This window comes from Schistocerca cancellata, chromosome 5, assembly GCF_023864275.1.
Source record: "Schistocerca cancellata isolate TAMUIC-IGC-003103 chromosome 5, iqSchCanc2.1, whole genome shotgun sequence".
Taxonomy (NCBI): Eukaryota; Metazoa; Arthropoda; class Insecta; order Orthoptera; family Acrididae; genus Schistocerca; species Schistocerca cancellata.
Window position 1 is genome coordinate 147,339,290 of NC_064630.1, and position 24,428 is coordinate 147,363,717.

Below are 24,428 nucleotides of genomic sequence, written 5' to 3' on the forward strand. Positions count from 1 at the left end.
TACTGTGATGTTTTGCGATGGTTCCGTGAAAATGTGTGACGACGACAGCCCGAACTTTGGCGTCAAGGGAACTGGCTGCTGCATCACGACAACGCACCCTGTCACACGTCCCTGCTCACCAGGACCTTTTTGGCAAAAAACATGGCGGTTGTACCCCACCCACTGTACTCGCCAGATTTGGCACCTTGTGACTTAGCGCTATTCCCAAAACTGAAACTCAGGTTGAAAGGCCGTTGGTTCGACACTTCTAGATAGGATTCAAGAAGCATCGCTGGCGGTGATAAACACCCTCAAAGAACAGGACTTCCAGAAAATGTTTGACCAGTGGCAGAAGCGCTGGGACTGGTGTGTGTACGTGCGGATGGGAACTACGTCGAGGGTGGTTGGTGACCTTTAGTCCAAAGGTAAGGTTTCAACACGTGGCAGCAACAGTCCCAAAAATTTTCGATAGCACCTTGTATTTTTTAAATTTTTTTCTGTTTCTTTGACACTTCTTTTCCCACTTTACCAGAAAGAGCTTATAATTTATACACATTTTTTCACTTCACAAGCTGCAACATGTTTGCGAATTGAACAATGACCCAAATATGGAATAAGTTTCCTTTATTTCACATCTATGGCCACAAATTTTCATGTCAGCAGACTGCCAGTTTTGGTCTGTAATGGCCATCTTCAGATGGTGATTTCTTTTCCACTTGTTCTATGTGCTTCACTGATCGCACTTCTGATTACTCCTAAGCAGTTACGGCAACAGGAATAAATTAAAAAATTGACTTTATGTACAAAAGTTTGCCTGAAACATAAGCATTGGACATTAATTATTGGGCTAATCCAGTTGAAGCAGTTTCACTACTATCAGATGAATCACTGGTGCTTTTCATAGTGTTGACGTTCTTCCAGTAGTAACTGCAGACATCAGTCCGAGACCCCCATCTTGTCAGATTGGGCAGGGGTGGCTAGGAAATGCCCTGAGCTAATAACTAAATTGCTGCAACACATAAAGGGACTTTTAAATATACCTTTTTGACACACGCAATAAATTTAACATCACTGGATTTACAATTTGTCTCAGCTGCAGCTCTGTCTAAGGCATGAGCTAAAAAAAGGTCATATGCACCATATTATTGTGCAATGCTCTTAGTGAATTGTCAGCTTTTACCGTACAAGGGGCAGCATACATTATTGTCATTGTTAATGCCTTTAGGCCATATAGCACTCATAGATTTATTGAACAGTTTACTAATGGTAGAAAACTATACTTTTTCTAAATGTTTACAGTTTATAATAACTTTTCGCCCTTTCTATCTTTTCCCGAAGTCCCCACAATGCCATTTGTAGTGTATCTTCCGATGGGGTCTGTGGACTCATTGTTTGAGGGCCTTATTTTTTTATTTGCAACCCATTGTTTGATTTCTTGCAATTTTTTTCACCACTTTGAATGCCACAATCATTTCTTAATGTTGAATAATCAGGAAGAGATTTCCCTGTGTATTTTTCTAAGAATTTGCAAAATTTTAGGTGGTTCATTCTACTCCAGGGAATTTCAGCACAGAGGAAAGCTGTAAATAGTTCTTCTCAGAATCGTGAATAAGAATGGTGGGACTGCCCTAGCACAATTTTCTGTAGTGTTTTTCCACTTTAAATCCCTTTTACTCCAAATTTGTGTTTTTCTGTTGCCTCATGCTGCTGAACGTTAAATGACTTCTCTGTAATTACTCTTACATCACTCAGTTTACAATACCAGTATTATGAGAAGGAAAGTAGCTACTCACCATATAATGGAGATGCTGAGTCACAGATACGCACAAAAAAGACTCTCACAATTAAAGCTTTTGGCCATTGGCCTACATCAACACACACACACACACACACACACACACACACACACACACACACACACACACACACACACACACAGTCTCAGGCAACTGAAACCACACTGCGAGCAGCAGAGGGAAAACGTGGGGAGGGGGGCGGAAGCAGCAGAAAAGGAGAAAAATAAAAAGACCGTGTGGTGGTGGAATGACGACTGTGTAGTGCTGGAATGGGAACAGGGAAGGGGCTGGGGCTGGGGCTGGGGCTGGATGGGTGAGGACAGTGACTGACAAAGGTTGATGCCAGGAGGGTTATGGGAATGTAGGATGTATTGCAAGGAAAGTTCCCACCTCCGAAATTCAGAAAAGCTGGTGTTGGTGGGAAGGATCCATGGGGCACAGGCTCTGAAGCAGTCATTGAAATGAAGGATATCATGTTTGACAGCATGTTCAGCAACAGGGTGATCCACTTGTTTCTTGGCCACAGTATGTCGGTGGCCATTCATGCAGAGACAGACAGCTTGTTGGTTGTCATGTCCACATAGAATGTAACACAGTGGTTGCAGCTTAGCTTGTAGACCACATGACTGGCTTCACAGGTAGCCCTGCCTTTGATAGGATAGATGGTGTTGGTGACTGGACTGGAATAGGTGGTGATGGGAGGATGTATGGGACAGGTCTTGCATCTAGGTCTATTACGGGGGTGTGAGCCATGAGGTAAGGGATTGGGAGCAAGGGTTGTGTAAGGATGGATGAGTATATTGTGTAGGTATGGTGGATGGTGGAATACCACTGTGGGAGGAGTGGGAAGGATAGTGGCCATTTCTCATTTCAAGCATGACGAGATGTAATTGAAACCATGGCAGAGAATGTAATTCAGTTGCTCCAGTCCTGGTTGGTACTGAGTTACGAGGGGAAAGCTCCTCTGTTGCTAGATAATGGGACTTTGGGAGGTGGTGGGAGACTGGAAAGATAAGGCTCAGGAGATTTGTATTTGTACAAGATCGGGAGGATAATTACGGTCAGTGAAGGCTTCATTGAGACCCTCGGTATATTTCGAGGGAGACTGCTCGTCACTGCAGATGCTATGACCATGGTGGCTGGGCTGTACGGAAGGGACTTCTTGGTATACAGTACAGTATTTTACCCCATTAATTTAAGATACATCATATTGAGATATGAACTGTTGTGATTTTACTTGAATACTTTGGTTAACTTTTGGCAATTTTTCTGAACTATACTGCATACACTTCTGACTTCAGTGAGAATTAACACAGTAAGATACTTGTCAGCAGTCAGGGGCCTAGAATGTCTTAAGTGCGTGCTTGCTCATATAGAACTATAGGCTATACACTCACTGTTGTGTGAGGATGAAGTTCATATTGTGAATTCAAACAAAATAGTGGAGGAAGGCAGATATTTGTCATTTTCCAGGAAACGAAATGAGATGCAAAAGTTTGAAAAATGTAACTCGGAAGAAACAATTTGCATGACAAAAGTTCTTTACTTCTTGAAAGAGTGAAAGTATAATAAAAATGACCATTTAGTTACTAAAATATGCTCTGTCAGAGAGAAATGGGCACATATGCATAAATATGGCTTAAAAATTTCACTAATTCATTTATGTTGTAATGAAGTTCAGGTAGTCTGTATACCTGCTCAGATGCACGTGCAAGTGTATGTACTTGCACCTGTGCCCCTACATGGTGCTGATTGTTCATTTAGATTTTCCATAACAAGCATTAGTATGTATTTAAGGAACATATCAGTCTTACCAAAAAAATACATGTCCTACACTTAAAAATCCTAGTCCTGGTCATCACCTTATGGTCGTTTGTCATCGGTGCTACAAAGAAATTAGTACATGATGCCAGTCTTTAAAGACAACATACAATTAGTACTGAATAGTACACATTCTTTGCTGTCTGTCTCTCCCCTCCCCTCACCCCCATCTCCCCCACTCCCACGACAACCCTCCTCCCCTTTCCCATTTCTCTGTAAGTGTGGTGAGTGAGCATGAATATTCATGCTGGCAAGACTCTAGATGAATAGGACTGCCATTACAGCACACCATAATTTCATTTTTTTTAATTTTGTAAGCTAGTTTGATCCCTACAATATAATCTAGAATAAATTTGAAAGACATATATCAACTTAAAAACTGAGATTTTCAATTTTATGCTTGTGTTGTTATATTCTGGCGGTGGTTGTAATGGCAACTTTGTTCTGAATTTAAAACATGCTTTCTGGTATTTTCAGCCTATGTTAGATACTGTCAAGATGCACCCGCTTCTTGTAACGGCAACAAAAGATGCTGAAACTGCAGCAACCAGGTATGTATCGGTCATTGTTACTCAATGTTGAAATCAACTATGTAAGGTTGCATTACAATTTTTACAGTATTTGATTATTAGTATAGTGTATTAACAGAGAGCAGATTATGAAATCGTGTGATATCTTGTATGTAGTACATTCCTAATTAGCAACAAAATACTTTTATATTTTTTTGCAAGACGATGGCTTGTGTCTGTAAATTGGTTTGCTAGTTATTTGGTTGAACTAAAACAGTATGTGTGTGTGAATGACATGAACTTACCTTTTACTGACTTAAAATGTGTCCAGATATTCACAAATGTTCTGTAACTTTATAAATTATGCTTTCCTTCGTAACATACACTGAAAGTAGACATTTAAACTTTTGAATCGTCTTTCTTGAGAAAGTCAACTTACAGTGGAGGTTTGTAACTCTGATTTTTCTTGCAAATCTCATGAATTTCAAAAGGTCATAGGGAGGACTGTGTGATAAGTTTTCAGTGAAGTCTAAAGTGGTGTTTAGCTGACCTAACTGGCAGAAAATTTGAAGATGTTGTAAGGTTAGCTAAATTCAGTAATGGAGTTACAACCATCTGTTCTAGTCCCGTGCTGAACATAGTAGGATTGAAATAGCTGATACAAAAAAGACCACAATGCCAAATTTGATCTGAAGTTGGAGATGGCTGTGTTACTGTCCTTCCTTTCAATCACCGCATGAATATGGTGATTGTATTTGATAAATGATTTCAGATTAGAAAATCAACTAATGTGCTGGTCAGTTCAGTCTTGAAGAAACGGTGATAAACAGACGTATATCTATAGACCTGTATTGCTAACGTCAGTCTTTTGTCACATAAGAGAACAAGTTTCATGCCTGTGTATTATGAACTTTATAAAGAACTGAAGAAACCTTATCCTTACAAATTAACATGGATTCTGAAAATGCTGCTCTTGTGCAACTTGATGTCCTATGTTAACTTAGGCTGTAAGTAGCAGCTGTGTCAGACCAATCCATATGACTTCTTTAGCCGTCCCTGTTGGTCTGAACATTTCTGCTGCTGCCAAAAGCACATTACTGCACAATACTCCATGTTACCGGTGGGTTACCCTTTTATTTTGGCCCCTCCAACAAAATGATGTGGTACTGTGCCATGGGTATTTCAGTGCGCATCAGGTCTGCAGGCATCTATTTGCAAACAAAAAAAATTATATAAATTATTTTTTCGAGGAGATAATTAAATTTTCAGACTGGCCTTCATATCACTTCACTGAAGAGAACCTGACTAACAATCAGATGACAAACCTGGTAATAGATAGTTATCACACTGCACTAAGATTATAATGTAATTACAATATGAAATAATACAATGCATTTCTCTAGCAAACTGTTAAATAAATAACTTCTGTCTTTCATAGACGCCGCTGACAGATATTGCACAGTAGTTGAGACATCAGACGAGTGTTCATGTGGATTTGTGCTGATTTTTGTTTCCTGTGGTTTCCTTAAATCACTACGGCCGTGTCCTATGTGAGTGCCACACTCCAGCGACAAGCAGCGGCATCAGGCGAAAAGCTTGGGTGTCCTGTGTGTGAGTGACTATGTTGCGCTACAAGATGGCTGCTTAGACCCAATCAGCCATTTCAATAAAGCGGCATCCCTAACCTGTAGAATACTGTAGCTGAAGAGTAAGGCTACAGAATTAGGTTTACTTAAGAAAATAAAGCGAAAAGGAATGCTGTGGATGAAATTTACAAAGGGAGCTATCTCCATGGAGAACTTCCTAAGTATCATCTATGGAGATCACCAGACAAATTCTTCGAATACACATGAATGAGCAGAGGAGCATTAGAATATCTCATCAATAAATTAAATACAAAGTTTTTTTTTACATGATCAAGAACTTTTAACAGCCAATAAATGCAGAGGAATGACTACGATGTGACTGACTATGCCAAATACAAACATAAGTACACAGATTGATAACATTTTGCAACAGCTAGGTGTGGTGTAGGGGTAGCATTTACAGCTCGTGAATACGTGTTAGGAAAAGGTCATGGAATCAATACCAGGTCGTTCTTATATTTTTACTGACTCGGATACAATCTGTATACTAAGTTTTATGTATAGTGTTTACATTGCATCACTAAGTATATTTTTAAGGTCTTGCCAAAGAACTTGATCTTCACACCTATCCCAGTATATCACACACATTTAATTCCTAATAAATTACAATGAACCATGAAATTTTACAGATATTTGATGTTGTGAATGTAATTCATCAACAGTAATTGCTAAGGCCAAGCATTTCAATTACTCTAAATAGTCCGTAAAAGTAAAGCTTACAAAATTTTTGAAAAGACAGTGAAACGTTTTGTGTAATGATTTATCTAAAGGTATGAAATAAAAAATATTAGGGAAACGTTTGGTGCACCACATTTTCTGTTCACGATTTCGAGCATCATTCAGAGGCATGTAGAACGTTTCTCTGTTCTACTTATTTCTTTTACACAAATCATTTCATAAAATATTTGACTGATTTCTTTCATTTTTTAATTTCAAGTTTTAATCAGAAAGCATTATCTTACTGACTCCTCATTTGCCTTCCTACTGTATGTGATTCAAAGGAAGCCTTTTTGAAATTTAAATACCACACCAATGTATCTTTTTATGTGCAAAATAGCTAGGTCTTGAACAGATGAAATTTTTGACACTTCATTTACATAGCTTGGCAGCAGCTTTTCGTGAAATATTTTAATTTTTCTCAGCTTATTAATTAAGTTTTCAGTAATTACCCTGATTACTTTCAAGCAGTTAAATATTTTCATCCCAAACTAGACCTCATGCTGGTCACTTTGATACCCCGTTTACCTGTTTCTCTCCCTTTGTTTAGCTATGAAAATTTGGACAAAACCTCACTGGTGCGAATGACGAACTTAGGAACAATGTTAGATACATAGTAGGAGTGAGTTGTGATCCGAAGAAAGTATCAAAACATTGTCAAAATATTGTTTTAAGTAGGCATTGACCTTAAATCTGTATAAGGCAATTGTATTAATACATTAGAATGATTATATTTTGTTTGTAAATGTGTAATTGGGTGAAAACAAGGGAAACTACAGCTGTAATTTTTCCCAAGGGCATGCAGCTGTACTTCATGTTTAAACGATGGCGGCATCCTCTTGGGTAAAATATCCCAATGTAAAATAGTCCCCCATTCAGATCTTCTGGCTGGGAGGATGTCGTTATCAGGAGAAACAAAACTGGCGTTCCACAGATAAGAGCACAGAATGTCAACCCTCAATCGGACAGGTAGGTTAGAAAATTTTAAAAAGGGAATTGGGTAGGTTAAAGTCAGTGAATACAGTGGCAGGAATAACAGAACTTCTGATCAGGTGAATACATTGTTATAAATACAAAATCAAATAGGGGTAATGCAGGAATAGGTTTAGTAATTAAAAAAGGGGAAAAAAAGCGGATAAACTACTATGAACAGCATAGTGAATGCATTATTGTAGCCAAGATAGACACGAGGCCCACACTCGCCACAGTAGTACAAATTTATATGCCAAATAGCTGTGCAGATGATGAATAGATTGAAGAAATGTATGATGAGATAAAAGAAATTATTCAGATAGTTAAGTGAGACGAAACTTTAATAGTCAGGAGAACTGGAATTCGATAGTAGGAAAAGGAAGAGAAGGAAAAATCGTAGGTGACTGTAGACTGGGGGAACGGAATGAAAGAGGAAACCGCCTGGTACAATTTTGCACAGAGCATAATTTAATCGTAGCTAACACTTGGTTTCAGAATCGTGAAAGGAGGTTGTATATGTGGAAGAGACCTGGAGACGTTGGAAGGTTTTGGATTGATTATATAATGGTAAGACAGATTTCAGAACCGGATATTAACTTGTAAGACATTTCCAGAGGCAGATGTGGACTCCGACCAAAATTTGTTGGTTATTAATTACAGATTAAAACTGAAGAAACTGCAAAAAGGTAGGAATTTAAGGAGATGGGACCTGGATGAACAGAAAGATTCAGAGTTTGTAGAGAATTTCAGTGGGAGCATAAGGAAACGATTGACAAGAACACGAGAAAGCAACACGGTAGGAGAAGAATGGTTAGCTTTGAGAGATAAGATAGTGAAGGCAGCAGAGGATCAAGTAGGTAAATAGGCAAGGGGTAGTGGAAATCCTTGAGTAACACAAGTTATATTGAATTTAACTTATGAAAGTGCAGCAAATGAAGCAGGCGAAAGGGAATACAAATGTTTAAAATGTTTAAAAAATGATTGACAGGAAGTACAAAATGGCTGAGCAGGAAGTGCTAGAGGGCAAATGTAAGGAGCTAGAAGCATATATCACTAGGGGGAAAGATAGATGTCTTGTACAGGAAAATTAAAGAAACCTTTGGAGAAAAGAGAACCACCCATATAAATATAAAGAGCTCAGATGGAAAACCAGTCCCAACCGCAGAAGGGAAAGCAGGAAGGTGGAAGGAGTGTATAGAGGGTCTGTATGAGGGAGATGAAAGTGTATTATGGAAATGGAATAGCACATAAATGAAGGTGAGATGAGAGATAATGGTATGTGAAGAATTTGACAGAGCACTGAAAGACCTAAGTCGAAACAAGCCCCCATTACTAGACAACATTCTGTTAGAATTGCTTATAGCCTTGGAAGAGCCGGCCATGACAAAAATCTTCCATCTGGTATACAAGATGTATGCAAAATACTCTGATTTCAAGGAGAGCACAGTAATTCCAATTCCAAAGAAATGAGTTGAGAGCAGGTGTGAAAATTATTGAAGTACGAGTTTAATAAGTCACAGTTGCAAAATATTAACCTGAACTATTTACAGAAGAATAGGAAAGCTGATAAAAGTTGGCCTCGGGGTAGATCACTTTGCATTCCAGAGAAATAAACATGAGGCAATTTTGACCCTATGACTTCTCATAGGAGATAGGTTAAGGAAAGGCAACCTACATTTATAGCATTTTTAGACGTAAAGGCTTTTGACAATGTTGACTGGAATACTCTCTTTCAAATTCTGAAGATGGAAGGGGTAAAACATAGGGAGCAAAGGCTATTTACAATTTGTACAGAAACCAGGTAACAGCTATAAGAGTCGAAGGGGTTGAAAGCGAAGTGGTGGTTGAGAAGGGAGGGAGACAGGTTACAACCCTGTCTCCAATGCCATTCAGTCTGTATATGTATATTGAGCAAGCTGTAATTCTGTCAGAGATAACAAAGAACTTGGAAGAACAATTGAATGGAATGGAAGTGTCATGAGAGGAGAATATAAGATGAACATCAACAAAAGCAAAAGAGGATAATGGAATGTAGTCAAATTAAATCAGGTGATGCTGAGGGAATTAGATTAGAAATTGAGGCACTTAAAATAGTGGATGAGTTTTGCTATTTGGGCAGTAAAATAACTGCTGAAGGTCGAAGTAGAGGATATAAATTGTAGACTGCCAGTGGCAAGAAAATTGTTTCTGAAGAAGAGAAATTTGTTAACATCGAGTATAGCATTAAGTGTCAAGAAGTCTTCTGAAAGTATTTGTGTGGAATGTAGCCATGTATGGAAGTGAAACGTGAACGATAAATAGTTTAGACAAGAAGAGAATAGAAGCTTTCAAAATGTGGGCTACAGAGGAATGCTGAAGATTAGATGGGTCGATCACACTACTAATGAGGAGTTAATGGATAGAATTGGAGAGAAGAGGAATTTGTGGCACAACTTGACTGGGAGAAGGGATCGGTTGGTATGTCACATTCAGAGATGACATGGGATCATCAATTAAGTACTGAATGGAAGCCTGGGGAGATAAAAATCGTAGGGGGAGACCAAGAGATGAATACAGTAATCAGATGCAGAAGGATGTAGGTTGCAATAGTTACTCGGACGTGAAGAGGCTTGCGCAGGATAGAGCAGCATGGAGGGTTGCATCAAAGCAACCTTCGGACTGAAGACAACCAACAACAACAACAACAACAACAACAAATGTATAATTTTAAATATAGTATGTGTTGTTTGAAATTTTCCCGGCGTACCGATTGTTCCATAAAAACACTGGAGAACTGCTGTAAGTCAGTAACATCTTGCCACGATATTTCGGCACAAAGTCTTTTGGCCATCTTCAGGTGAGTAGAGCTGGAGAAGTACTGGTGAATACGCGCTGAGCTCTGCTATTTAAAGCCAAAGGGGGCTGCATTGCGCATGCGCTGTGCATGTACTGTTTAGCGTGCGTGTTCACAACTCCGTGCACTGCGCCTGGCGCCCTCTGCGGTGAAAACTTGGCATTTCGATATCAGATCGATCTTCTTCATTTTTATACCGATAACAACATTGACTACGAAGTTTCTCTACAACGGGATTCCAAGCGGAATTTAACTGGTAACCGCTATCTTGATTGATAAGAGTCTCGCTGTCTGACAATTTTATTTCTATGGATTCATTTATAATTGAACTCCAGAAATTTGATGTTTGAGCCACAATTTTTGTATCATTGTAATTCATAGAATAGCCAGCAGAAATGCAATGTTAAGCGATTGCGGACTTGGTGGGTTGGACAAGGCGAGTGTGCCGCTGGTGTTCCACAATACGTTCCTGCACCGTTCTTGTTGTCTGCCCTGTATATGACTTGCCGCAATCACACGGAATCTTGTAGACACCTGATTTACGTAGGCCCAGGTCATCCTTAACGGATCCCACCAGTGATGATATTTTAGGAGGAGGGCGAAAGATGACTCTTCAGATCAACGGCTTATCTACCTTTTATTGGGAACATCTCGTCACAGATAGGTAGAATATTGATGAAGCATCAAGTTAGTCATCTTTCGCCCTCCTCCTAAAATATCATCAATGGTGGGATCCGTTAAGGATTACCTGGGCCTACGTAAATCAGGTGTCTACAAGATTCCGTGTGATTGCGGCAAGTCATATACAGGGCAGACAACAAGAACGGTGCAGGAACGTATTGTGGAACACCAGCGGCACACTCGCCTTGTCCAACCCACCAAGTCCGCAATCGCTTAACATTGCATTTCTACTGGCTATTCTATGAATTACAATGATACAAAAATTGTGGCTCAAACATCAAATTTCTGGAGTTCAATTATAAATGAATCCATAGAAATAAAATTGTCAGACAGCGAGACTCTTATCAATCAAGATAGCGGTTACCAGTTAAATTCCTCTTGGAATCCCGTTGTAGAGAAACTTCGTAGTCAATGTAGTTATCGGTATAAAAATGAAGAAGATCGATCTGATATCGAAATGCCAAGTTTTCACCGCGGAGGGCGCCAGGCGCAGTGCACGGAGTTGTGAACACGCACGCTAAACAGTACATGCACAGCGCATGCGCAATGCAGCCCCCTTTGGATTTAAATAGCCGAGCTCAGCTCGTATTCACCAGTACTTCTCCAGCTCTACTCACCTGAAGATGGCCAAAAGACTTTGTGCCGAAATATCGTGGCAAGATGTTACTGACTTACGGCAGTTCTCCCGTGTTTTTATTAAATATAGTAGTTCTATTTTGCACCAAATGGAGCTTCAGTAGGAATATACATAGAAAGTATGGTGTGGTGAGAATGTGTCCTACAACTTGGCACAGCCTTCAAAAATTTTTTGCTCTTCATGGACGTGTCTCAATACTATATATACGAATAACATTTATTTTCTTCTAAGCTGTATCTAAATTTTCTGTAAGGATATTAAAAAAAATGGTATGAATGAGTAGGACTTGTGCTCTGAGGGCTCCATACAAACTTAATTAGCTTTATAGATGTTTCATCTATCCCAGGCATCGAGAATCTAAATGATTTTTGCCGCTTATTTGCGTTGATACTGGCAGGGTATTGGTCCTGGGAATTTTAAGTTGATATTCCAACCTGGATTTTCTGTTTTTAATTTTAAGTTGAATAACAGACACAATGTTTGCTCATAAATCAGTCTGCTATTAAGAAAAACTGTACCAAAATGTCTACAGTAGTTCCTGAGATTAGCCCAAACACACAAAAACAAGGGAGCGGGAGCTTTAGTTTATATACCTAGAGAGAGAAGATTTAGTAAGATATTTATTATTTACTTACAAAAAAAATGACATACAACTTACATTTTATGTTTGCATACAGTAATATTTGCCATTATGCTTTTGACAATTCATGAATTCAACATAAGAAAGAGGCAAAAAGATATTTTTGTGTGATATTACAGTTAAACTGTTTTTGGTTTTGGTTTATTCCTTTTCTTGTTAAGTGAAATATTACTTCTTGCTAAATTTCAAGGTCAGCTGGAAGTACCCTCTAGGTTTCGATTGAGTGAGTTTGCAAGTATCAAAATATGTCACATAAATGTCCGTATCTTTTGACTGGATTAATGTATAAGCTTGAATTTTTTTATACCATCAGTGGACCATAACTTTAGTATGTGACAAATTTCAACTTGCTATTTCCTGAGAAAATGAGGCTGGGATGTGATCGGTGCACGGGTGGGCTGGCAGGCAATTGGCCGGCCAGGTCTGTCCAGTCAGTTGTATAAGGGTTCCATATTTAACGATTGAGGTACAGAACCTGAAAAGTCGAGTATGCTGCTAAGTAGTTTTTTTAGTACACCATTTCAAAGTATAATTCCTCATGAGGTTGGTCATAAATAATAACTGTGTGTCCCGTATGACCAAAAAGCATTAACTGTTTAGCATTTGACAACTGTAAAATGTGGGAACAACAACCTGTGTTCCACAGACATCCCCATAAATTTTAAAATCATAAAGTTTTTATACTTAAAAAATACTGACATTGTGTTGTAGATATTGTGTGATGTTTGGATGGACAGTGAGGTTTAATGCCATCTCTGCCACGTACCACAAGGAAACATTGTATTTGGCAGATGGAGCAGCTATCTTTAATTCAGTTATCAGTGTGTATTGTCAGTATTACTATTAACCTCCATCATCATTTCCTGTGGCCTTTGTTCCACTTCAATGCAGGGTCGGCCTTGTTACTATGGATTTGGCTATGCTAGTACCGGAGGTGGCCGGATGCCCTTCCTGTCATTATTCCGCATCCCCTGGAATGGAATTAGTGTACCCCAGCTGTCTACATCTAGTGTAAGCCACGAATTAGTACGAACGTGTTCAGATGGCTATGAGTCGTGTAACTGTGGCGGGACATGGGGACCAGCCCAGTATTCACCTAGTGGGATATGGAAAACCGCCTAAAAACAACATCCAGGCTGACCACAACACTCTCACCTAACCCGACGGGTTTTAGTGTTACTATTAACCTTATTCTCTGAATTTATCGTGAACCTCTATCATAGATCCTGTCCTTTTATCCCTTTCCTCTTTGCTTTCCATTTGGTAGAGCTTTTACTGTATCTTGTAGGTTGTAAATGTTGAGGACATCAAATGAATTTCTACTTAATTTAACAATGGAAACTGCAGGTAGGGATATCAACGATATAGGAAAAGATATATTGCAACTTAACCCATTTGCAGTCAGCTGATTTGAAGTGGTGTGTGCTAAAAATGTCATGCGTATTTATACCGTTATGCTACATTCTATTTAAATTGCCATATATCACACAGTATTCACTTTAAAAATATGAAAAAATTACTACTTATTAATAAAAGTATGTAGAATATTATGGCTTACACAGATTATCATAATGTTTCAAATGAATTTGATTGTGACAGTCCATATAAAATATATTTTTTTAAATATTATAAATTTGACTTTGATTCCATATATCCAACAATGTGCTTCAATTTAAGAAGGCTAACTACAGTCCATAGAATCTGCACACATTTCTGAGTAAAATGACATGAGGGATATGAAATTTGTGTTATTATTTAGAAAGATAATAATTATTTATTTAAAGAGAACATTACAGAATTTTCATGTCTACAGTATGACTTAGCATTTGTGTTTAGGAAAACATTCACCATGCAACCCCTTATTACATCTATTACAAACAGTTCTTGACCTTCTTTTCCTTCCCTCACTAGTACACAAACAGCATCTTGACTTTTTCTTCTCTGGAAGTTTTCTCAAACCCAGAGAACCACGAGGATCATCAGTTGCATTTTTTTCTTACAGCCATTCATCTGACAAGGCTTCAAGTATCATTATAGTATATACATATCTGGAAACAACTTTCCTTCCTTTATTATGCTCTTTGTATAATATGTAAGAGTTCATCACCATTCTTGACATTATGTTTAAAGCTACCTTCTTCCAATGATGAAGAGTTCGCCTCTCATCCAAATACGCATACAGCACCATGTCGGATGTTTCTATTCCACCCATATACTGGTTGTACTGGTGTATTATTTCTGGCTTTTATACTTTTTTTATTTTGGACTTCAATGTCGCCAGCACCAACTTAACTTGACAATAAGAGAACAGGGGTACACTGGGATTTTTTCTCTCGGTACGCACATGCTAGTACCGGACCTGACTTACAATACATCTTTTTCCCAATTCCAAATTTCTTTCTAAATTGCTCTGGCAAATATTTCCTGTTTTTTCTTACAGTGCCAGTAATGTATGTACCTAACTTATAAAGACCTTTTGCAAATGGTACTGACATGAAAAAGTTGTCCACAAAGATATGATATCCCTTGTTCAATAATTGCCCAAACGCAGTAACTTCTGGACAACACAGTAACCTAAGCCATGTCTTGCAATCTCAGCCTTATCTTCTTGGCTTTTGGCTCTTCTGAAAGTATAAAACCCAAGACAATAGTGCATTATAGAGTCACACAGCATCCAGAATTTGATTCCCCATTGGTGGTGGTGTTTGTTTGGCAAATACTGTAATAGGGAAGTGTGACATTTAGTGCCAACTAGACTCTCATCAATACTAAGTTGTTCATGAGGTGTGTAATGATGTCTAAATATATTATTAGCATGATCTATCAATGGCTGGTACCTGATACATGGATCATAATCAGGATGGCCTGGTGCTGGATGTTTCTCACTATCCACAGGATGAAAGGATTTCATAAGATGCCTAAATTGGTGGGCAGAAAACATTTTACCAAACCATGGAAATGCCTGTGATGGTTTTGTGCTTCAGTATGAGAGCATTGTGGGCCTTTTATTGAGTCCCATATTTAGTAAGCAAGCAATAAAACCTCTTACTTCAGTACTTGTCACATTCTTCCATTTCTTATACAGTTTGGACAATATAGCATGTTTAGTTATAAACTGTTTAGCGGAGTGATTTGTTTCAGTTGCAATAAGTTGCAGCAGTGTTGTAGTAAATAACAGATTGAAATATTCTATCACAGGAGATCCTGTTGGCGGCATATCTTTTGGTTCTGGCAGCTCTTGAAATGGATGTGGTAATGACTATAGTGTTTCAGGTGCAATTACTTCAGTGTACTGTACATCTTCCATTTCGTCTTCACTTTCGTTCACAATATCGTCAAGTACATCACTGTCACTTTCTGAACTGTTGCTACTTTCGTTAAAACACTCTGTATGACTAGTACATTCTAAAAGTTCACAAGTTTCTTCGTCGGTAAATCCTCTGCTGTGGCCTGGTGTAGGTTGCATTTTTCACAAAAAGCAGAGAAAATAAACAAACTGTAAACTCTTAACGTGAAGAAAAACACGCATAAACAATGATAAGTAACAGTACTGTGCAGAAAGAACAACGTAGAATGCATGTAAACAGAATGTAAACATGTACAGCGAAACATGACATCAATAAACACACGAACACTAATATTTCACCAAAATGATGCTCAGTTGTCGATAGCTATCGACCTACACGTATCTCGAGGCAAAGAGCATTTGTAATCAGCATGCCAACACCTTATAGCACCCGATTCTGTAAGCCAAACAAGACGAAGCAGAGTACCAACGAATCAGCACCCTGACATTCAAAGGGTTAACTTTAAAGATTACACGTTGCAGACAGGCACAATTAAACTCTTACACATCAAAGCTTTTTGCCACAGACTTTGTCAGAATAAGAAAGAGAAATACACTATTCATTCACACAAGCAAGCACACCTCACACAAACATGACCCCCAACTTTGGCAGTTCGGGTGAGAATTCTGGCCCAAGCTACTGTTGTTGGTGGTCATGTGTGCATGTGGTGTACTTGCTTCTGTAAATGAATGGTGTGTGTTTCTGTTTCTTGTTCTAACAAAGGCTGGGGCCAAAAGCTTTGTGTAAGTGCCTCTCCATTGTGCCTGTCTGCAAGTTAACATGTCATCTTTATGGCAAGTAGCAGCTATCCAGAACACAAAACAGAGTACAGCTGGACTGATAGACATCATTCAGTTAAAGAATAAATCTATGGTGTGGAAATAGCATAGATAATGATCCTTTTGAATCCTTATGCCTGCTGATGATAGCCAAAGTAGAGAGGATATAAATTTTAGACTGACAATGGAAAGGAAAGCATTTCTGAAGAAGATAACTTGAACATCAAATATTGGCTTATGTGCTACGTAGCCTTTTCTGAAGGTATTTGTCTGGAGTTTAGCCACGTATGGAAGTGAAATGAAATGTGGATGATAATAGTTTAGACAAAAAGAGAATAGAAGCTTTCGAAATGTGGTGCTACAGAAGGGTGCTGAAGAGTAGATGGGTAGATCATGTAACTAATGAGCAGGTACTGAATAGATTTTGTTCATAGCTGTAATTCAACAGTAGCAAAATATTTCAACAAAGATAAGAAGTCAGTTGTCAGCTGCACAATAAATTTTTATTTGGTTTACTTTACTGGTTTCCACAGTTTAAACTGTTATCTTCAGAAGTGAAATAGGCTCAGATTATTGATAAGCCAACCTCAAAATAAGAATCAGGCAGTAGTGTCCTTTGCTTCAGAATCAGTTAAACAGAGTGACGTCACTAAGAATATATGATGTGTTAGATGGGTAGCAAACAGTTAACTGTAAAATCTCACATTATACATTATTGTGTGTGATGGAAGTCAACTAACATATTGATCAGGATGTTGATTGACTTTCGTTGCGCATACTACATACGATCTGAGATTTGACAGTTAACTGTTTACTACACATTGCACATATCATATGTTTTTGTGATGTTGCTCTGTTTTATAGAGTCTGTAGCAAAGGACACCACCGCCTGATTTTTATTTTGCAATTGGCTTACTAATAATTTGAGCCTATTTCACTTCTGAAGGTGACAATTTAAACTGTTTTTAAACCAGTAAAGTTCTTCAAATAAAAGGTCCTCGTGCATCTGACGACTGACTTGTTATCTTTGTTGCGGTACTAAGTAGAATTGGAGAGAGAAAATATTTTTGACAGAACTTGACTAAAAGAAGGAACATTCTGAGACATACGGAACACCAGCTTAGTATTGGAGAGAAGTGTGGAGTGCAAAAATTATAGTGAGACCAAGATATAAGTATAGTTAGCAGAATCAGAAGGATGTAGGTTGCAGTAGTTATTTGGAAATGACAAGGGTTGCGCAGAATAGACTAGCTCGGAGAGCTGCATCGAACCAGTCTTTGGACTGAAGAAGAAGAAGAAGAAGAAGAAGAAGAAGAAGAATTAGATGACGACGACCTGCATCCCTCACATTTCTGCCACAGACATATATAATAATAAAATACTCCTGTGGCATTATATTGTGTGTGTGACCTGAGACAGTAGGATTTACTGATTGTTTTCAGTTGTTTTAACAAGGTTATATTATTTGGTTCATTTCTTAAGTATCTGGTGCCCAGTTGTTAAGTATGTATAATTACTTCTTTTTGATAAGCAAGTCTGTGACACACTGCACTAAAATAGTTAACAGTGGGAAAACAAACATGGAGTATTTTGTGTTGACCATTTATGGATATATGACATCGATAAGTTTTGCTATTTTTTGAAAGTTTTTATTGTTTACAGGTGGAAAAATATGGAAGACCATGATGTAATAATGGAATGTGCGAAATTTGGTATTGATCCACAAGAGCGAAACTGGGATTCATTGTCATCATCTTTCCGTTCTCGTGGTAGTGCAGAACATGCAGGTGACAAGATGCTTCTGACCCACAGCTATTTATGTATATGGATGTATTAAAATCTGGTAAACACTTAAAGTTTAGTAGTTAAGTGCCTCGGTTACAGTGAAGATGATGTGATCTCATTGCATCTGTCTGTTAAATGCTAAATGTAGATTTCTTTATATTAATGAAAGTCATTCAGATCAAACAATTTCCTAGTTTTGACAGAAATGAAACTGACTGACAGTAATGGAGAGGCATGCTCCTGGAATATGAGAGCAAAGGTTGAGCAAAATATATGTGAAGACAGAATTTTCAGCAAGTAATTAATTTAGTATTTTTGAAGTTGATATTTATCCATAACATACAACTGTCTATCTTCATCACACCTCATGAGTCTCATTATAAGTACACATTGTGCCCGTCCTTTCAATAAAAACATTTAGGGGTTTACCATGTTTACCTTAGGAAATTTCAACATCTTTAGATATCACATCAGGAGGTGCCATGTGTAGTTACATTGGCATAAATTGACAGTAGTTGCATTTGAATTTGCAACATTGCTTACACTGAGGTGACAAGTGATGGGATAGTGATATGCATCTATACAGATGGCTGTAGTATTGAATACACGAGGTATAAAAAGGCAGAGCATTGGCAGAGCTGTCATTGGTACTCAGGTGATGGATGTGACAAGGCTTCTGACATTATTTTGGCGTCACGACAGGAATTAAGATTTTGAACATGGAATGGGAGTTGTAGCTAGACGCATGAGATGTTCTGGGTTGTTAATCGTTAGGGAATTCAGTATTCAGAGATTCACAGTGTCAAGAGTGTGCCGAGAATACCAAATTTCAGGCATCACCTCCCACCTTGGACAACGCAGTTGCCGATGGCCTTCAATTAGCAACCGAGGGAAGTGGCATTTGCATAGAGTTGCCATTGTTAACAGACAAGCAACACTACTCAGAATAACTGTAAAAATCAATGTGGGACACAGGATGAATTTATCCGGTAGGACAATGTGGCAAAATTTGGTGATAACAGGCTATGGCAGCAGACGGCTTACATGAGTGCCGTTGCGAACAGTGTGATGTCATCTGCAGCTTCTCCCCGGGTTTTGTGACTGTATCAGTTGGACCCTAGATTACTGGAAATCTGTGGCCTGGTCAAATGAGTGCCAGTTTCAGTTCGTATGAGCTGATAGTGAGTTCAAGTCTGATGCAGACCCCACGAAGCCTATGACCCAAGTTGTCAACAAGGCACTGTGCAAGCTGGTGGAGGCTCCATAATGGTGTGGACTGTGTTTACTGGGATCATTGACTGGAAATGGTTATGTTCAGGTACTTGGAGACCATTTTCAGCCATTTATGGACTCAGTGTTCCCAAACAATGATGTAATTTTTATGGATGACAGTGCACCGTGTCACCAGGCCACAGTTGTTCACATTGGCTTGAAGAATATTCGGGACAATGTGAGCAAAAGATTTGGCCACCCAGATCATGCAACATGAATCCCATCAAACATTTATGGGACATAGTTGAGAGGTTGCATTATTATTATTATTATTATTATTATTATTATTATTTCTTTCTTTTCTCAGACGTTATGTCTGGTCAAAAATGGAAAGTGACACGGACCTTGATCAAGCGTGACTTCCTTTTAACTGTACAGTATATATTACATTGCATTTAGGAACTTTCGGGTAATTGAACATGTATCAATAATTACAGATTTCTGTAGTTATAAATATACGTTTGGATGTAGCTGTATTGCGTTGATGTACTGGTGGATATTGTGTGGTATGACTCCTGTCGTTGATGGTATAATTGGTATAATGTCAACTTTATCCTGATGCCACATGTCTTTGACTTCCTCAGCCAGTTGGATGTATTTTTCAATTTTTTCTCCTTTTTTTTCCTTTCTTTCCTTCTGTATATTTGTTGTATTGGGTATGGATATTTCGATTAGTTGTGTTAATTTCTTCTTTTTGTTGGTGAGTATGATGTCAGGTTTGTGTTCCAGTATAATTTGTATTCATCATTATTCAGTACATTTTGTGGTGCATACTTGTATGTGGGAACATGTTGTTTTATTAGTTTATGTTGTATGGCAAGTTGTTGGTGTATTATTTTTGCTACATTGTCATGCCTTTTGGTGTATTCTGTGTTTGCTGGTATTGCACGTCCGCTTGTGATGTGATCTACTGTTTCTATTTGTTGTTTGCAAAGTCTGCATTTATCAGTTGTGGTATTGGGATCTTTAATAATATGCTTGCTGTAATATCTGGTGTTTATTGTTTGATCCTGTATTGCAATCATGAATCCTTCAGTCGCCTTTTCTTAGTCATGTGTTGGATGCATCTTGATCGATGTGTGGCTGTGTTAGATGATACGGGTGCTTGCCATGTAGTGTTTTTCTTTTCCAGTTTACTTTCTTCGTATCTGTTGATGTTATGTGATCTAAAGGGTTGTAAGAAGTGGTTATGAAATTGCAGTGGTGTAGCCAATGTATTTATATGAGTGATTGCTTTGTGTGTTTTGCTAGTTTCTGCTCGTTCTATAAATAATTTTCTTAAATTGTCTACCTGTCCATAATGTAGGTTTTTTATGTCGATAAATCCCCTTCCTCCTTCCTTTCTGCTTAATGTGAATCTTTCTGTTGCTGAATGTATGTGATGTATTCTATATTTGTGGCATTGTGATCGTGTAAGTGTATTGAGTGCTTCTAGGTCTGTGTTACACCATTTCACTACTCCAAATGAGTAGGTCAGTATTGGTATAGCATAAGTATTTATAGCTTTTGTCTTGTTTCTTGCTGTCATTTCTGTTTTCAATATTTTTCTTAGTCTTTGTCTATATTTTTCTTTTAGTTCTTCTTTAATATTTGTATTATCTATTCCTATTTTTTGTCTGTATCCTAGATATTTATAGGCATCTGTTTTTTCCATTGCTTCTATGCAGTTGCTGTGGTTATCCAATATGTAATCTTCTTGTTTAGTGTGTTTTCCCTTGACTATGCTATTTTTCTTACATTTGTCTGTTCCAAAAGCCATATTTGTGTCATTGCTGAATACTTCTGTTATCTTTAGTAATTGGTTGAGTTGATTTGTTGCTGCCAGTAGTTTTAGATCATCCATGTATAGCAAATGTGTGATTTTGTGTTAGTATGTTTCAGTAATATTATATCCATAATTTGTATTATTTAGCATGTTGGATAGTGGGTTCAGAGCAAGGCAGAACCAGAAAGGACTTAATGAGTCTCCTTGATATATTCCACGCTTAATCTGTATTGGCTGTGATGTGATATTATTTAAATTTGTTTGGATATTAAGTGTGGTTTTCCAATTTTTCATTACTTTGTTTAGGAACTGTATCAATTTAGGATCTACTTTATATATTTCCAATATCTGTAGTAACCATGAGTGGGGTTGTAGTGTTACCTTTTATTTTATCTCTTCTTCTCATTAGCTATTGAAACAACATCACTTTGAAATGTAATTTTAATTTTCACCAAAAGCACATTCAACGTTGCCGAAAAATACGTCTTTCGTATCAAGACAAGAGAGAGAGAGTCCTCCTTTAGTTCTTAAAAAAAAAAAAAACTACGCAAAAGTAAAAAAAAAAAGAACAAAATTATTTATAAAATCGGTCACTGGCGCAGCGCTCTTCTGCGTGCGCGATCGTAAATTATAACTTTGTGGAAGTCAAAGTACCATTACAATGCCTCCTCTACTGACACGCTCCGCAAGCGAGCGTGGCAGTATAGAAAATTTACATAGATACATACATATATGAGAAAATAATAAATTTACATATTACAAAAAATATTTCTGAGCACAATGCGCTTGCATATCAGTCTTTGTATACAGTCTTTTTGGTGTGTATCTTCTTTAGGAGTCGTAACATTAATGTCTTTGAATTGCAGCGTAGAATCGTTGCTTAGCACAGCGTTTGAATTCAGTCCACATGATTCATGTTTACAATGGAATTAATTCGAACAATAAATGTTTCTATTATATTGCCCCAATGTCTTTAAACGTAGTATCGGATTCTGAGTGTGTGTGTACTGCCTGGATCTCTTACGTGTGACTTGAAGAAAATCCAAAGTTTGTTCAATCTGTCAACACGAAATTGTGATCTCCAGCAGTCGAATTTTGGTGGCGTCTACCGGGGTATAAATGGTCAATGAGGGCACAGGAAACACCTCACTGCCTACGACAGGTGATGAGCTTGTCTTTTACACCAACCTGAAGACCTGCCGGCTTCCACAACACCATACACTTCAAAGCATATTGACACTACGTAAATATTTCTTGACCAGTGTTCCATCACGTTGGTTTCTTCTTTGCATTTTCAGTTCCATTTATATGAATCATGTGCTACATGCACAAGTCCTTTGCAGTTCATTAACATCTCCTTAAAATACATTTCTCGATACAATAAGTACATGAACATACAAATATTTACAATTAATCATTACATGAGATACATTGTTGTCATATAGTACATATACAGAATTAAATGAAAAATATAGTCTTTTTTTTTTTTTACGTTACATTCAAGATCATTGTGCTGACATGTGAATTACATTACATTTAGATTGAAATATACATTTTATTTGTTAGCTCATTTTTTTTTCGTTACACTTGCAACATTTGAAGATAATTGTGGCAACTCGCTAGAATATTCAACTTAAAATTCATCTTGCCTCCTGGAATAAAATTTACACATATTTCAAGCTTCAAGACAGCCCTCTGTAGGAGGATAGGTTCATGGGATGGTTGCTGACTACTTCACAAATACCAGTAAAGTGATCCCCTACAATGGACCACACAAAATAAAATATGATAAAGAAAATTACATGTTAACTTAATATAACGTAACAGTTCCTATACCTAATACCGCTTCCAAGTGTGGTGTCCCCATCATTGCCGTTTCTGAGAGTGGCACCCCTCCATCAACGCTTCTAAGAGTGGTGCCCCTCTAAATATCTTAGGATCCTACAAGTATGTACATCAGTGTGGTAAGTGTACACACACACACACACACACACACACACACACACACATACACACACACACACACACATATATATATATATATATATATATATGTATATAATTTTTTTCAAGTCAATCATGTTCCTATAAAGTTTGTGTAGTTCATCTCCTTCCTTTCATGAGTGTCAAGCAATATAACTAAATGTTTTACTTAATAAATAAATAAATCTTCTTAGATAATTGCTGCTGCGTTCCATGCTGTATATTCATTCTGTAGTTACCTTGTGGTACCTGTAAAATTCTATTCATAAATAAATATTTGTGTATGTGTCTCCATACTATCAGATAATCACGAATTATATAATGTCAAATATTTCATCAACATGTATAAATTTTTCTAAGGAAGGGATGAGAGTATGAGCCGCAACAGAGGACTGACGTTTTGTTTTCTCCTTATTCTCTTTTCTATTTAATGGTGCATCAGTTCAGTTCAGTAGATGAGCTTTAATTATGTCATTAGATGACTCCTAAATATGTTCTCTTAAATAATTCTTCCAGTCTGAAGCGTCAAGCCTACATAACTCCAAAAATTTCATTACAAGTTCCCATTAGATTAGTGTTAAAGTGTTATAGATTTAAATCTTCTGGTATATTTCCAACAGTGGCTGCTGTAAATAATTCTTTCCATATAAATCTATACTTTCACCTTTAGTTATAAGAATATATAAGACACCACGTAAGTTATTATCTCAGGCATACCAATCTTTCAATAAATAATATTCTTTCCATTACTTTCGTTCTGTATTCCATGAGTACATGTGATATAGCGTTCAAATCTAGCTTCTCTCCTCTCAACATATTCTCAATTACTCATAACATTCTCACCTATCCATTATTCATTCTTCACAAAATAACATATACTTATTCCTCAGCATTATATATATATATATATTTTCCTCTTATTCATCACCACTTACTTTTTACTTCAACAACAACAATAATAATAATACCCTTTTCTCATCTTATATTCCATTTACCTCTCTCCATATTACTATTTATCCTCTTATTAAACTAAAATTACATTCACTCATCTCATTCAGTCACTCACATCACTCATATCAACATTACTACTATCACATGCCTCCTAAAGAAAATAATTCTGTTCAGTTCTCTGCCTCCTCTAATGTGTATATGCCTCAATAGCAACTCCTCTTATAACCAAATATCTTATTAGCTATTGGATGGTTCACATTGCTTTCTAGACTTACCTGCATTCATTAGATTGTAAGTATCTGTATAACTTAAATG

At 37.5% G+C, this 24,428-nt stretch overlaps 1 protein-coding gene across 1 annotated transcript in view; it reads left to right on the plus strand.

The window, feature by feature from the left end:
* The window catches only part of LOC126188407 (hamartin), a 281,221-nt gene that overhangs the window by 90,682 nt on the left and 166,111 nt on the right, over positions 1-24,428 (plus strand). Inside the window, exons 7-8 of the mRNA XM_049930009.1 lie at positions 4,074-4,147; positions 18,020-18,144. Of these exons, the coding sequence (XP_049785966.1) occupies positions 4,074-4,147; positions 18,020-18,144 (199 nt within the window). The remainder of the gene's footprint in view (positions 1-4,073; positions 4,148-18,019; positions 18,145-24,428) is intronic.